At 40.5% G+C, this 13,456-nt stretch overlaps 1 protein-coding gene across 1 annotated transcript; it reads right to left on the bottom strand.

Annotated features, from left to right (window-relative positions):
* Window positions 1-1,821: 1,821 nt before the first annotated feature.
* LOC102445112 (protein ZBED8-like) lies at window positions 1,822-2,867 on the bottom strand. The gene is made up of 2 exons (XM_089777419.1): window positions 2,332-2,867; window positions 1,822-2,230 (listed from the first exon to the last, which is right to left on the bottom strand). The coding sequence occupies exons 1-2, from the start codon at window positions 2,865-2,867 to the stop codon at window positions 1,822-1,824; spliced, it is 945 nt and encodes a 314-aa protein (XP_089633545.1).
* Window positions 2,868-13,456: the final 10,589 nt, after the last annotated feature.

Genomic DNA, 13,456 nt, shown 5'->3' with positions numbered 1-13,456 from the left:
GGGAACAGATCTGAAAAGTTATTTTGAATGTACTGTCCCTAATTTGCAAAATGTTCAATTGGTTAGTCTTCAAGAGTATGAAATCTTCTCACAAACCACCATGTTACTATGCTCCATAGGAATACTGACCCTAGAAAACCTGGGTTTAGACTCCAGAGATAGTAGGAGCAGGATATTCCCAGAACTCAGATTGTTGAAGTACTTGCAAGAAGAAATCAGATCGGGTACATCTACACAGCAGTGTTATTTTGAAATAACTGGCGTTATTCAGAAAAATCATAGTCTGCATCTACACTACAAGAAGTTATTTTAACATAATGTGAAAATACTGTTGAGCTGGATGACTTCTTACTCTGACTCCTGTAACCCTCATTGTATGAGGAGTAAGGGAAGTTGGAGGAAGAGCGCTCTTTCTCAGACTTCCTGCTATGTAGACAGCACGAAAAGCCGAAATAAGCTATTTCAACTTAAGCTATGCAGTTGACATAGCTCAAGTTGTATAGCTTGTTTTGGCTTTAGCCCTGCTGTGTAGATGTGCCCATGGGAGTCCTTGATCAGTGTGGTTCAGATCAAGCTTTTAACCCATCTCTTTTGCAAAGCCGTCCCCAGCAATGACCTCTTCCCTTGGCTAGCCTCAGAGTGTGACTGGGATAGGGAGGGAAAGAGAGAGAAAATGAGGAAGAAAAAAGAAAAGGGGGGTTTAGAGTTGAAATTCATGGCACCATATCAAACAAGATTATGCTGAATGTTACTTGTATTTTGCTTGGAAAGTGAAGTGATAAATGTTTTGAGAAACTTCTGTTATACAGACATGGGCTCTAGGCCTCAGCTCTTGTAATGCGCATCAGTAGGGATTGAATTCATCAACTCTAAAAAAGCTGCAGCTACTGGTAACCACATGCCATGCCACAGGATCATAGCACTTGAGCACTCACATCTCTGCACGGGGTGACATATGATCAAATCCAAAAACTTAGTCTTGATCTTCAGGGTTTTTTTTTAATATGTTGGTCCCAACCTATCTCAAGGATTCTCTCTCCCTCCCTATAGAACAGTGGTTCCCAAATAGCATCAGGCCCCTCTTTTGATTTTTAGAAACCCTCACACTCCTCCCTCTCTCCTTTACTATCATCCAACCTCCCTTTTAACAAAAAATTCAATTTGTAATTTAAAATAAAAAATAAACAGCAAAATTTGGTATAAACATTATTTAAAATTAAAAATATGCACAAATAGTTTTTCTTGGCACAAAATTTAATAAAAATGTAATTTAACATAAGAAATAGCAGAAACAAATCGAATTTAATGTGAGGGATGATGCTGCATTTTCTTCACAAGTTGAGAAATCCTAGGTTTGATAGTTGCAAGTGCGCAATGCAAATCTTTTCGACATCCAGTCGATTTATTTGTTTTATTTTTAATGTGATTAAACTTGAAAAGCTTTTTTCACAGAGGTACATTGATGAAAATGGAAGAATAATATGTAGTGCTTCTTCTCCAACTTTTGAGTAAATTGAGAAATATTTTATCCAAAATTCCTCCAAGCTTGTGTTTTCTAAATTATCTTTCGCACTTGAATACTATTTTATTTCGAATGCTTGTTCTTGTAATACTTCTGGCAATGAATCGACATCAGTGTTGAATGGATTGCGTACTAATTTATGAATGGGCTTGCCAGAAAAGTTGTCTGGAAAATAGCGGATGAATTCGTCAGAAAGGCAATCCAGATGAAACACAATTTTGTTCTTCACATCCTCTTTATAAACTTCTTGGAAACCTTCATTTTCAGCGAGTGATTAAAATGTCAGAAAAGACGAAAAGTTAGTTGTCTGAGCTTGTGTTCAATGTTTTCAAAGCTGGACTTTTTTCCATAAATGCTTTGATGGCAGCGTGGTGCGCTATAATGTTTGCAGCATTGTTTCCTTGCAGCTTCAAACTGAGGTTGTTCAAAGATTTAAAAATGACCACGAGGTATGCCAGTGAAAGTTGAAACGTTTGGTCTGTAAATGCATGATATAACTGTTCTTTCTTCTGTTGCTTAAGGAAAACTTCCACTTCATCTTTCAGTTCAAACAATCTCGAAGGCATGTTACCTTTGGAAAGCCATCGTACCTCCGGGTGAAACAGAAGAGTTTTCTGATCCACTCCCAAATCCATGCAAAGAGCATCAAAAAGTCTCATATTTAAAGCACTGTTCTTCACAAATTGACAACTATAATGGCCAAATTCAGTGAGTCACAGAGGTCATCTGGAAGGGTTTTAGCAGCCAACGATTGTCTCTGTATGACACAGTAAGTTACGGCTAGATTTTTTTCTTTCCCCAATGTCACAAATCCAGAGCAAGAGCCAGGCATTGCTGGAGCACCGTCTGTGCATACACCAGCCAGTTTTCCCCATAAAAGTCTATTTTTTTCAAAAATGTCAGAAGTCTTTTTCATAAAATCAGAAGCCTTTGATGTGGTCATCAATTCCTTAGAAAAAAGTAGCTCTTCTTTCACAGTTCCATTGTTAGTTAATCGAACGAAGACAAGCAATTGACAGCATTGTGCTACATCAGTGGTATCATCGCACTGAATTGAGAAAAAAGGAGAAGCCAACACTGCCTCCACAACTTGAAGTTCAAGATCTTTCGCCAGCTCGTTGATGTGACATTTCACAGAATGGTCAGAAAGCAAAATTTCTGATAGATTTTTCTTGCTTTCGACACCAAACACAATATCAGCAGCTTTCAACAAGAAAGGCTTCACAAGAGTTTCTCTGATTATGTGCATTTTCTTGGCTTTAGTAATGAGCAATGACAGTTCATAAGATGCTTCTACTGCTTTGGCTGACACTTGATGAAAAGCTCCAGTAGTGTCCAGATTCATGCATTTCAAATTTTGAAGTTTAGCAGCAAAAAACTCTTTTGGTTTCTCTATCAAAGTGCTGTGGTCCTTTGTCAAGTGTTGCTCAAGACAACTAGGTCTCAAGGAGTCATTGTTAAGAATTGTGTCATACTATGCATTGAGGATGATCGATCCCATTTTTTTCCATGACAGTGAAGCCATACTTAATGTAGTCTTAGAATCATAGAATCATAGAGCTAGAAAAGACCACAGGAGGTCATCAAGGCAGGACCAATCCCAACTAAATCAATCCAGCCAGGGCTTCGTCAAGCCGAGACTTAAAAACCTCTAGGGATGGAGATTCCACCACCTCCCTAGATAACCCAATCCAGTACTTCACCACCCTCCTAGTGAAATAGTTTTTCCTAATGTCCAACCTAGACCTCTCCCACTGTAACTTGAGACGATTGCTCCTTGTTCTGCAATCCGTCGCTACCGTGAACTTTGGAACCTCACTTCAGGAAATTGAAGGTTGCTATCAAATCCCCCCTCACTCTTCTCTTCTGCAGACTAAACAAACCCAGATCCCTCAGTCTCTCCTCATAGGTCCTGCGCTCCAGCCCCCTAATCACTTTGGTCTCCCTCTGCTGAACCCTCTCCAATGAGTCCACATCCTTTCTATAGTGGGGGCCCCAGAACTGGACACAATACTCCAGGTGTGGCCTCACCAAAACTGAATAAAGGGGAATAATAATTTCTCTAGATCTGCTGGCAATGCTCCTCCTAATGCACCCTAACATGCCATTAGCCTTCTTGGCTACAAGGGCAAACTGTTGACTCATATCCAGCTTCTCATCCACTGTAATCCCTAGGTCCTTTTCTGCAGAACTGCTACTTAGCCATTTGGTCCCCAGCCTGTAACAATGCTTGGGATTCTTTCATCCCATGTGCAGGACTCTGCACTTGTCCTTGTTGACCCTCATCAGATTTTTTCTGGCCCAGTCCTCTAATCTGTCTAGGTCACTCTGGACCCTATCCCTGCCCTCCAGTGTATCTACCTCTCCCCCTAGCTTAGTGGCATCTGCAAACTTGCTGATGGTGCAATCCATCCCCTCATCCAGGTCATCAATAAAAATGTTGAACAAAACTGGTCCTAGAATAGATCCTTGGGGCACTATGCTAGAAACTGACCGCCAACCTGACATCAAGCCATTGATCACTACCCGTTGGGCCCGACAGTCTAGCTAGCTTTCTAACCATCTTTCAGTTCATTAGAACCTTGATTTATCAGAGAAGATCTGTCTGAAAGGAGAATGGACTGGCCACAGAGTACAACTGGTACAAGCAGAAGACAGGAGCCTTTTTCACTTAGCTACTAGTGTGCCTACCAGATGAACTGAAGCTGATAATAAAGCAACCATCAAGTTAAAACACAAGACATCCTTTTGACGCACATACTCATCTCACTCGCACCTTCCATAAAAAAGTAACTTGGACGGGAAAAGGAAGAACGAGGAATACCAAGAAAAGAATACTAGAAAAGATTAAATTTTCATGAATTAAATCTGAACCTAAATAGGAAAGGAGAAGCAGATCTCTGTATAACACAATTATTTAGATTATATAAACTGTCAGACCTAGATTCCAGTGCAGTTGATGTTGTTCTTTTTTATTTATAGAGATGTTGATATTCTGCTGGAAGCAATATGTTACCTGGTACTCTCAGATCTGTAATATCTTTACCTCCATGAATATTCTGTATAATGAAAAGCACAATATACTGTAATATAAATTTTTGTATTGTTTTGAGAAACAGCACCCAAAATCTGATGCATTTACTACAACTTAATTTTAAAATATTATGGACACACAACTGTTATCAAAACACAGATGGTATTATTTGCCATAACTTTCACCTTTATATCAGTGAACTGAGACTTATAAGCTTGGAAGCAAACATTACGAATTCTATCCTTGATGCCACATGTTTTCAGTTGGCTGCCGACTGTGGTGTTTCCATTTACAGCAGTCATAAATTGTTACTCTAACAGTCAGAAGAGCTGTTACTGCCATGATTATCATTTACACTTCCGGCTTTCCTATCTGCAAAGATAACAACTCATGGCCACAGCCAGCAGTGGCCTCAGGAACATGTGTGTGTGTGTGTGTGTGTCTGTGTGTGTGTCTGTGTGTGTGTGCATCTGCGCACGTGTGTGTGTGTGTTTAGCTATATATAAATGTCTGTTTGTGTGTAGTATAAAATATACCCATTGATCTGTTTTTCCTGAGAGGTCCTCCAGGCTTCACAACACAGCAGTATCATAACAATTTTCTCTACATTTCCTATATGCTCTGTCCATCACACATTTAGTATAGTAATCCCTCCTTATGCCTCTTCAACCACTTCCATACCTAATGATTCAGGAATGAGGTTCAGCCCACAACTCAGTTTGAAGCTGTTCCTTATGGGTATGTATACACTTGCAGCCTATTTCGGAATAGGGCTGCAAATGTAGGCATTCAGAATTGCAAATCAAGCCTGGGATTTAAATATCCCACGCTTGATTTGCATCTTCCCGGCCGGGCACCATTTTTTAAATTTACAAGCCCAGAATAACTGCCCGTGTCTACACGCGGCAGTGAATAAAGCCCTATTTCGAACTACCTGTTATTCCTCCTGCAATGAGGTTTAACAGGTAGTTCGAAATAGGGCTTTGTTTTAAACGCCCGTTTCACTGCCGCGTGTAGACGCGGGCAGTTATTCTGGGCTTGTAAATTTCAAAAAATGGAGCCCTGCCAGGAAGATGCAAATCAAGCATGGGATATTTAAATCCCAGGCTTGATTTGCAATTCCGAATGCCTACATTTGCAGACCTATTCCAAAATAGGCTGCAAGTGTAGACATGCCCTATGACTCTCACTGGCCAGCCAAAGAAGTGGTGCTGCAGCGTCTTGGAGAGGAGAGCGAGTGTATTTAACCCCTACTGATTAAAACATTTGGCCATTTTATGAAGTGAAAAATGGAACGTGATTAAGTTCATATGACAAACTCAAATCTGAACCTAAATGTTAATTTTCCCACCTATAATTGTGAATTCTAAGGTAATGAAATAACTTCAATATCAAAAAAAGTTTTAGAATCCTTTAGGGATTAAATAAACAATTTGCATATACCAGTCCAAGATTTTTCTGATAGAAAAGCTTTTAGCATCCACAGTTGTTTTTGCAAGCCTTTGCATGTCCAATTTCATATTGAAAGATAGGATATTTGTGCTTAGATCTAGTTTTGTCCACATGCATATACCTAGAAAAAGCCCTAATGACAGAAGGAAATTATTAGTGCACTAGTAAAACATCTTGGAATATTTCCCCCCTTTTTTTCTTGAAAAACAACAATTGCAAATCTGTCAAATTCTATTTGCCTTGCCTCTGCCTGTCATTCTTTTTCAAAAGGACAAATAGTGGATGCAGGAAAGAAGAACCCTTCCCAAGGGTTTGATAGGAATGAAAATGAATTGCATGGACTTCTGTACACTGAGGCCCAGTTCCTCAAGTATATTTAGATACCTAACTCCCCTTGGAATCAAAGGGAGTTAAATGCTTTTACACCTTTGAGGATCTGGACCTGATGATACTATACTGAGTTACATAACTATCATCTTTCGTGAACAGTACTGCAGAAGTATCCATACCAACCACTGAATAAACTCACAAAATCTTGTTACTTCATAATAATAGAGATGTAGCCATGTTAGTCTGGTCTTGCTGAAACAAAAGAGGACTATGCAGCACTTTAAAGACTAACAAGATGATTTAATAGGTGATGAGCTTTCATGGGCCAGACCCACTTCCTCAGATCAAATTGTGAAAGAAAATTGTTATGACTATATATACCAAAGGGATACAATCAAAAAAAGTGAACACATGTACAATTGACAAATCAGATTTTAGAACAGAGGGGGAAAATATGAGGGGGGAGGTTAGTGTCTATGAGATAATGATATTAGGGGTGATAATTGGGGAAGCTATCTTTGTAATGGGTAAGGTAGTTGGCATCTCTGTTAAGGCCCATTTGTAAAGTGTCAAATTTAAGCATGAATGGCAGGTCTGAGGTTTCCCTTTGTAGTCTGGTGTTAAAGTCTCTTTGAAGCAGAATACACGTAATTAGGTCATTGAGACAATGCCCAGTCTGGTTGAAATGACAAGAAACTGTTTTTTCTTTGTGAAACTGTCTGATGTCTTATTTGTGTGCATTGATTCTTTGGTGAAGTGTCTGAGAAGTTTGTCCAATATACATAGCAGACGGACACTGTTGGCACATGACGGCATAAATTATATTTCTAGATGAACAGGAATATGTGTTCTTGATCTCGTAACTGACGTGGTTAGGTCCAATGATGGTGTCAGCAGTGTAAATATGTGGACAAAGCTGGCAATGGGGTTTGTTGCAAGGGAAAGTTCCAGAATTGGTATTAGCGTGGTATGTCCTGTTGTTATTGGTGAGAATCATCCTAAGGTTGGGTGGTTGTCTATAGAAGACTATGGGTCTGTCTCCCAGAGCCTCTCAGACTGTAGCATCCTGTTCCAGTATAGGCTGTAGTTTATTGATAATTCTTTGGATGGGTTTAAGTTGGGGGCTATAGGTGATGACAAGTGGTGTTCTATTGTTGGTTTTCTTGGGTCTGTCTTGAAGTAGTAGCCCATTCCCTCATTGGCCATCAAGCCATGCACCCACTGTGGAGAATGACACTGGCACTGAGCATATTACCCTGAAGGCAAGTGCGAACATATTGATGCTGGCCACTGGGCCCTACTGCCCTGAGGCAAAAAATAGTCATGCAGGCTTAACTGCAGGGCTGAAATGCCCTTACTGCACCCAAAGGGAGATGGGGTATACTTGCCACTTCCAGTGAACTCTGTTAATGACCCGTGATTATCTTGTATAGTTAGCCCTTTTCTAGGTGCCAGAATTTGTCCTGACACCTCCACAAAGGTTTCAACATCAAATGGAGAGTAACAGGCAAAAGTGTAGATAAAGTGTAATCAGCTCACACAACAATATTGAATTTGTGGCCTGATCTAGATAATACTGACACCGGAAGAAATGCTTGACTGAGCATAATCGTCAACAGAAGAAAATGGCTTCTGGTGGTGTTGAAAAATTAATGAAGAACATTTGAAACAGAAAATTAAGTCCCTCCTAATATAAAAGTGCAGCATGCTTTGACAGACTGCATATACAAACACAATCACTACTTTATTCAGAAGAAAATTCTGTAGTAGAGCAATCAAATTATTTGTTGTGAATAATTATGTCTTTCTGAGAAATAACTTAATAAACATACAGAAGACAAAATATTTTCAGCTTCCTTAACCAAACTCAACTCCCACACAAATATTTTTCACTTTAATTTTATAGTTCAGTTACATTTTACTGCATGAAAAAGTAAAATTGTCATTCTATTCCTCTGATAGGCTGTGTCTAGACTGGCAAGTTTTTCCGCAAAATCATCTGCTTTTACAGAAAAACTTGCCAACTGTCTACACTGGCCACTTGAATTTCCACAAGAACACTGATGATCTTATGTAAGATTGTCAGTGTTCTTGCGGAAATACTGTGCTGCTCCCGTTCGGAGCAAGAGGGCCAGTGTAGACAGCACAGTACTGTTTTGCGCAAAAAAGCCCCGATGGCTAAAATGGTGATCAGGGCTTTTTTGCACAAAAGCGCGTCTAGATTGGCACGGATGCTTTTCCGCAAAAAGTACCACAGGAGCACAGGAAGTGATCAGGGTGCTGATGGGAATGTCACTCACCTCCGGCAACCCCTGCACATAGCTCCCTGTCCCTGTTGTTTCTGGTAGAGGTGTGGCCCAGGGTCCTCTGCAGGCATGCTGACTCTATCCTCCCTCTCTGAGCACTGACACTGTGTCTCCCAGCTCATTGGCCAGGAAACACAACCAATGGGAGCTGCGAGAAGTGATGGCTGCTGATGGAAACAGCGGATCTCCTTGCAGCAGAGTCGTATGGCAGCGCCTCCACCAGGAGCAGCAGGGACAGGGAGCCATGCATGGGATTCACCAGAAGTGCACCCCCCCGCATCTGGCACCCTGAGCCCCTCTTGCACCTTGAACCTCTGCTAGACCCAAGCCCCCTCCCAGAGCCTGTGCCCCACAGCTGCTCCTACAACCTTGCCCTGCAGCCTGCGCACTCCAACCCCCGCCCTCTTAGTTAATGGGCATTTTCAATTTCCTGGTACCTCTAGCATGCCAGATAAAAGAGCTTTTGCTGTATTTCCACAGGAAAGGTCTCAGCTTGCTAGTTCAAGCTGCTGCTTAAGGCATACATTTCCCTATACAGGTCACCATTCCAAGGTCTCCCTTTTCTGTTCAGGCAGGCACACTAATAATGGCTTCAGCTTTACTGTGATCTGCCAATACTCCTGTTGTGTTCTCTCCCCGGTGTGCACATTATTCACATTTGAGTTCTTTCCAAAGCTGCCTGTAGCCTTTGGTCATGCTCTTCCACTGGTTTTCCTAAGATCTAGACGCCATCTATGTAAAACTTAGTACCCACTCCTGAATCACTACAATTTATTTTTGTTTGTTTGTTTTTAGTTTTCAATTAACTCCAACAGATAGGCTGTAGGGTTTTTTCGAAAAAAGTAGCCTTTTTTAAAAAAAACGTCATCTGCGTCTAGACTACAGCCACGTTCTTTCGAAATTAAATCAAAAGAACGCGGCTTTTCTTTCGATGGTGGTACTCCTCATTTCACGAGGAAGAACGCCTTTTTTCGAAAGTGCTCTTTCGAAAAAAGGCGTTCTTGAATGCAAACAAGACTTTTTTGAAAGAGAGCATCCAGACTGCCCGGGTGCTCTCTTTCGAAAAAGTGGCTCACTTTTTCGAAAGAAGAGGTTGCAGTCTAGAGGCTCTCTTTCGAAAGAGGCTTGTAGTCTAGACGTACCCATAGTTAACACAACCCAAAGGACAGCATGCCATTTCCCAAATGGTGTGCTAAATGCACAGAAATACATATTTTAAAGTGGGAGGGGGGAGAGGAACCTGCAAGTACCTTGCTGACCTATGAAGTGTAGAAACATATTTGGCTTCAGCTATCTCCCAAACACTTCTCCCCTTGTAGGCAGTGGGAAATATTTTCTTTTTACATATTATTTAATTCTTTGGACACTATACATAAGCAAAAGGGGATGTGTGTGTGTGTGTGTGTGTGTTTTATTATCATTTTTATTTCTTCTCAATGACTAAGGGTACCTACTCTCTTGGCTCTTCTTCCCAGAGCAATAACCCTACCAGCTGCACTTTTACCAGCTGTCTTAGGGCAAGGGGAGTTTTCTATGCTGGGGAATGAATTGTGGGGCAGTTGGGCTCTTTCTACTCTATTCTGTTTTCTGTTGAGGGCTTTCTTATCCCTCAAACTCTTCCTCAATTGTTTTGACCTTACTGATAAGACCAAGAGCTTTACGCACTTTCACACAATAATGGGTGGTATTTCCCCAGTACTACTGCAAATGATACCTTTTCAGTTTGTTGTTCACCCATACATCTAGTTCGCTTATGTGTTCAGCTGAGATAAGTTCACAGCTATAAGCCCTAAGTTTTCCCATTTTACTCTCCAGTACTTTTCTGTTAGTGTTATGGACACTGCTTCTGGTCACACCTTGGCTCGCACACCAGCATCCAATTTAAAATTACAAAATGTCCCATTTTCTTACATGTTGATAGTCCAATCATTGTCCATTATTCCTATGAAGGATTAATATGGGCTGTCATAGTCCTCATTGGCCAGGCTTTGCATGTTTTGCTTGTGCTTGCAAACTCTTGCAAAAATGATGTATCCCGTTGCATTTCTTGCATCTTTTCCCATATGCTAGGCATTGTTTTTGTTTGCACTGATTCATACAGTGTGTGCAGGCCCATGTGCTGTTTTTGCTGGACTTAGACTTTGAGCTCTGCATGCTTTTTCATCTCAGGTCTCTTTACTTGTAAATTCTTGATGCTCAGTCATATCGAAAGTGTCAAACCCCTCCATAAGGATCATTCTGTTGATTTTTTTTGGCGGGGGGAGGGGAGCTTGGCAAATTCTAATTGCTTTGTCAAGGGTTAATTCTGGGTCTTCCAGTAACCTCTCTGATCTTTTTGTTCTGGATTATAATCATAATTTGGTTTCTTATAAGGAGCTAGTTAGCCTCCCAAAATTGCAAGCTTGGCTCTTTGCACTTAGATCAGACACAGACTCTTCTGTGGCTTAACCTTTGGTTTATACTCTGCTTTAAAAAACAAAAACAAAAAAAATCTTTCCTATGGTTCATTGTTACATAAATGTAGTATCCTGATATTTCTGTAATACAATTTCATGGAGTTAACTAAAATGTTGAACCCATCAAGTACTTTAGGATTACATACTGTCAGAAATCAGGATACCTTCTGACTGGCTTCCTTTTTGCAGGCATCCATTGTTTGATGATACAGAGTGATGTGCTGTTCATATTTTCTCCAGTTGTCTCCCACTTTTCCAGAGATTTTTCAGTTCTGGTTGGGGGTTTTAATTGCTTCACTCTTTCATTCAAGTTAATTTCAAAATATCTTATTTTGTAATTTGGCGCTATCTACACAGCACCAAATTTCAAAATAAACTGCTATTCCAAAACTACCCTTACTCCTCCTGGAACAAGGTTTACAGGACATCGGAATAGCGAGCCTGTTGTATTTCAAAATAATGAGCTTTTTTCAAAGATGCAGAATAGCTATTTTGGGATACCGGAAGTATCCTGAAATAGTGCTGCAGTGTAGATGTATCCTTAGTTCCGTTTTAGTACACATCATTTAACATTGAGGATGTTAACATCATAAAAGTAGGTTCAAAATTATTTAGTGTTCTGCTAACAAGGAACAGAAATAAATGAAATAGCATTCAGATATTTGAATTAAGCATTCATGAATTTTAACTTTCTCAGAAGTTGAATAGTTGCTGATTGCAGTGAACTGAGTTCTGCATTATTTACTGTACCTAGTAATACTTGTGTTACTAGAAAATCTTTAACACATTATCTGAAACATGAAATGTCCTAATAATCCATAATGTTGTTGTTTGGCTTTTTGCATATGAAACCTTCAAAAATTGAAACTTTTCATGTTGTTTTTATAGGTATTTTATGATATAAAAAAGTTTCAGTATAGGAAAGGAACTAAATTTATAACATTCCTCTATTTAGGTACATGGCTGATAAAGCATAGGCACTGACGTGCATGCTTCTCCATACTGTTTAGTCAAGGCGCCTTAACTGACTTGGAGCAACCTTTTCTTGGCATGGAAAGATACTTGTTTCTATGACACATTCCTTAGCCTTTCTATTGAAACTACCAATAAAGCTACCGTTTAGTACTAATTACTGTGGTTTCTGTTATAGGCCACATGTCTGCTGGGAACTGATTCAAGATCACCAGTTCCCCATAACCAACTGACTAACAATTAGATGGTAATGATTTTTGCTCACCACCGCCATAAATTGAAATGCAAACAGTAACCTAGAGGGGAAAGTCTTAATCCTATTTCCAATCTAGTCCAAATCAATGTACATTTTATTCTTAGTGTAGTATGTGATTCTTATATTGACAGAAAAAGCAGCCCACTATGCCCAACTTTCCTTTTATTATATCATTTTCACACTGGTGCAGCTCAGTTGAGTTCAGTTGAATTACTTCTGGATACAATGGTGTAAATGAGAGCAGAATCAAGATCCTAATTCAGAATGACAGTGTGGATCTACGTAACTAGGCTTTAGAGGGATGTGATAGGACATGCCCTCAGTCTGACATAGGTGTGACTAACAAGTTCCTCTAGGCCTGTTCAGCCCTAATGGGATGTATCTGCAAGGCTTGTTCTTTTTGAAGGAAAGAGGAGGGAAGGAGCTTAGCAAGGGAAAAGGTGACACAGGAAAAGGGCTGTTCCATCGCTGAGACTGATGACAGCAGAGACAGGTCTGCCAAGAGAGAGAGAGACAATCGCAGGTCTCTCTGCTGCAAAAGCTGTATGGACCAGCCTTAAAGCAATATGCCCCAAGAGGTAGGCCTCATTAAAGACGATGGACCCACTATAAATCCAGCCCAAAGAGTCTGGAAAGACTGGCTGAGAGACAGGCTACCTTTGCTTTCATTCAGATTCCCCTCTCTCCTAAGGGAGAGAACAGGGAGGTGACCTTTTATGTGTTTGTTTTACTCAGAGAACCCCTCAAAGTGGGGACTGGAGAGAACTTGAGGGAGAATGCACACATAGCCCTGCCTGATGTAAGGGGTTATTTTTAAAAACATAGAAGAGACAGAGCTCAGCTGTTCCACGCCTGTGTGATGGTATAAAGCAGTGGTTTTCAACCTGTGGTCTGCAGAGCCCCAGGGGTCCACAGAAAAATAGGTTGAAAAGCTCCAATATAAATGATTAATGGAGATGCAGCAGCAAGCTGCTCAGGTATAGCAGTTCTAACAGTAATTACTGCAGCAGTGGAGCACCCAGCAGCAAGTTCAGACCTCACAGTAGCAACAGCTGCTGAGGGATTTGATGTCCCAGCAGCAGGCGTTTCAAAAAAGAAATAATACAGCAGACAGTGCCAGCCCTATGC

Source organism: Pelodiscus sinensis, chromosome 1 (genome assembly GCF_052426305.1).
Source record: "Pelodiscus sinensis isolate ZL-2025 chromosome 1, ASM5242630v1, whole genome shotgun sequence".
Lineage (NCBI taxonomy): Eukaryota > Metazoa > Chordata > Testudines > Trionychidae > Pelodiscus > Pelodiscus sinensis.
Note: the sequence above shows the minus strand (reverse complement) of the source record. Positions and strands in the feature narration are given on the sequence as shown.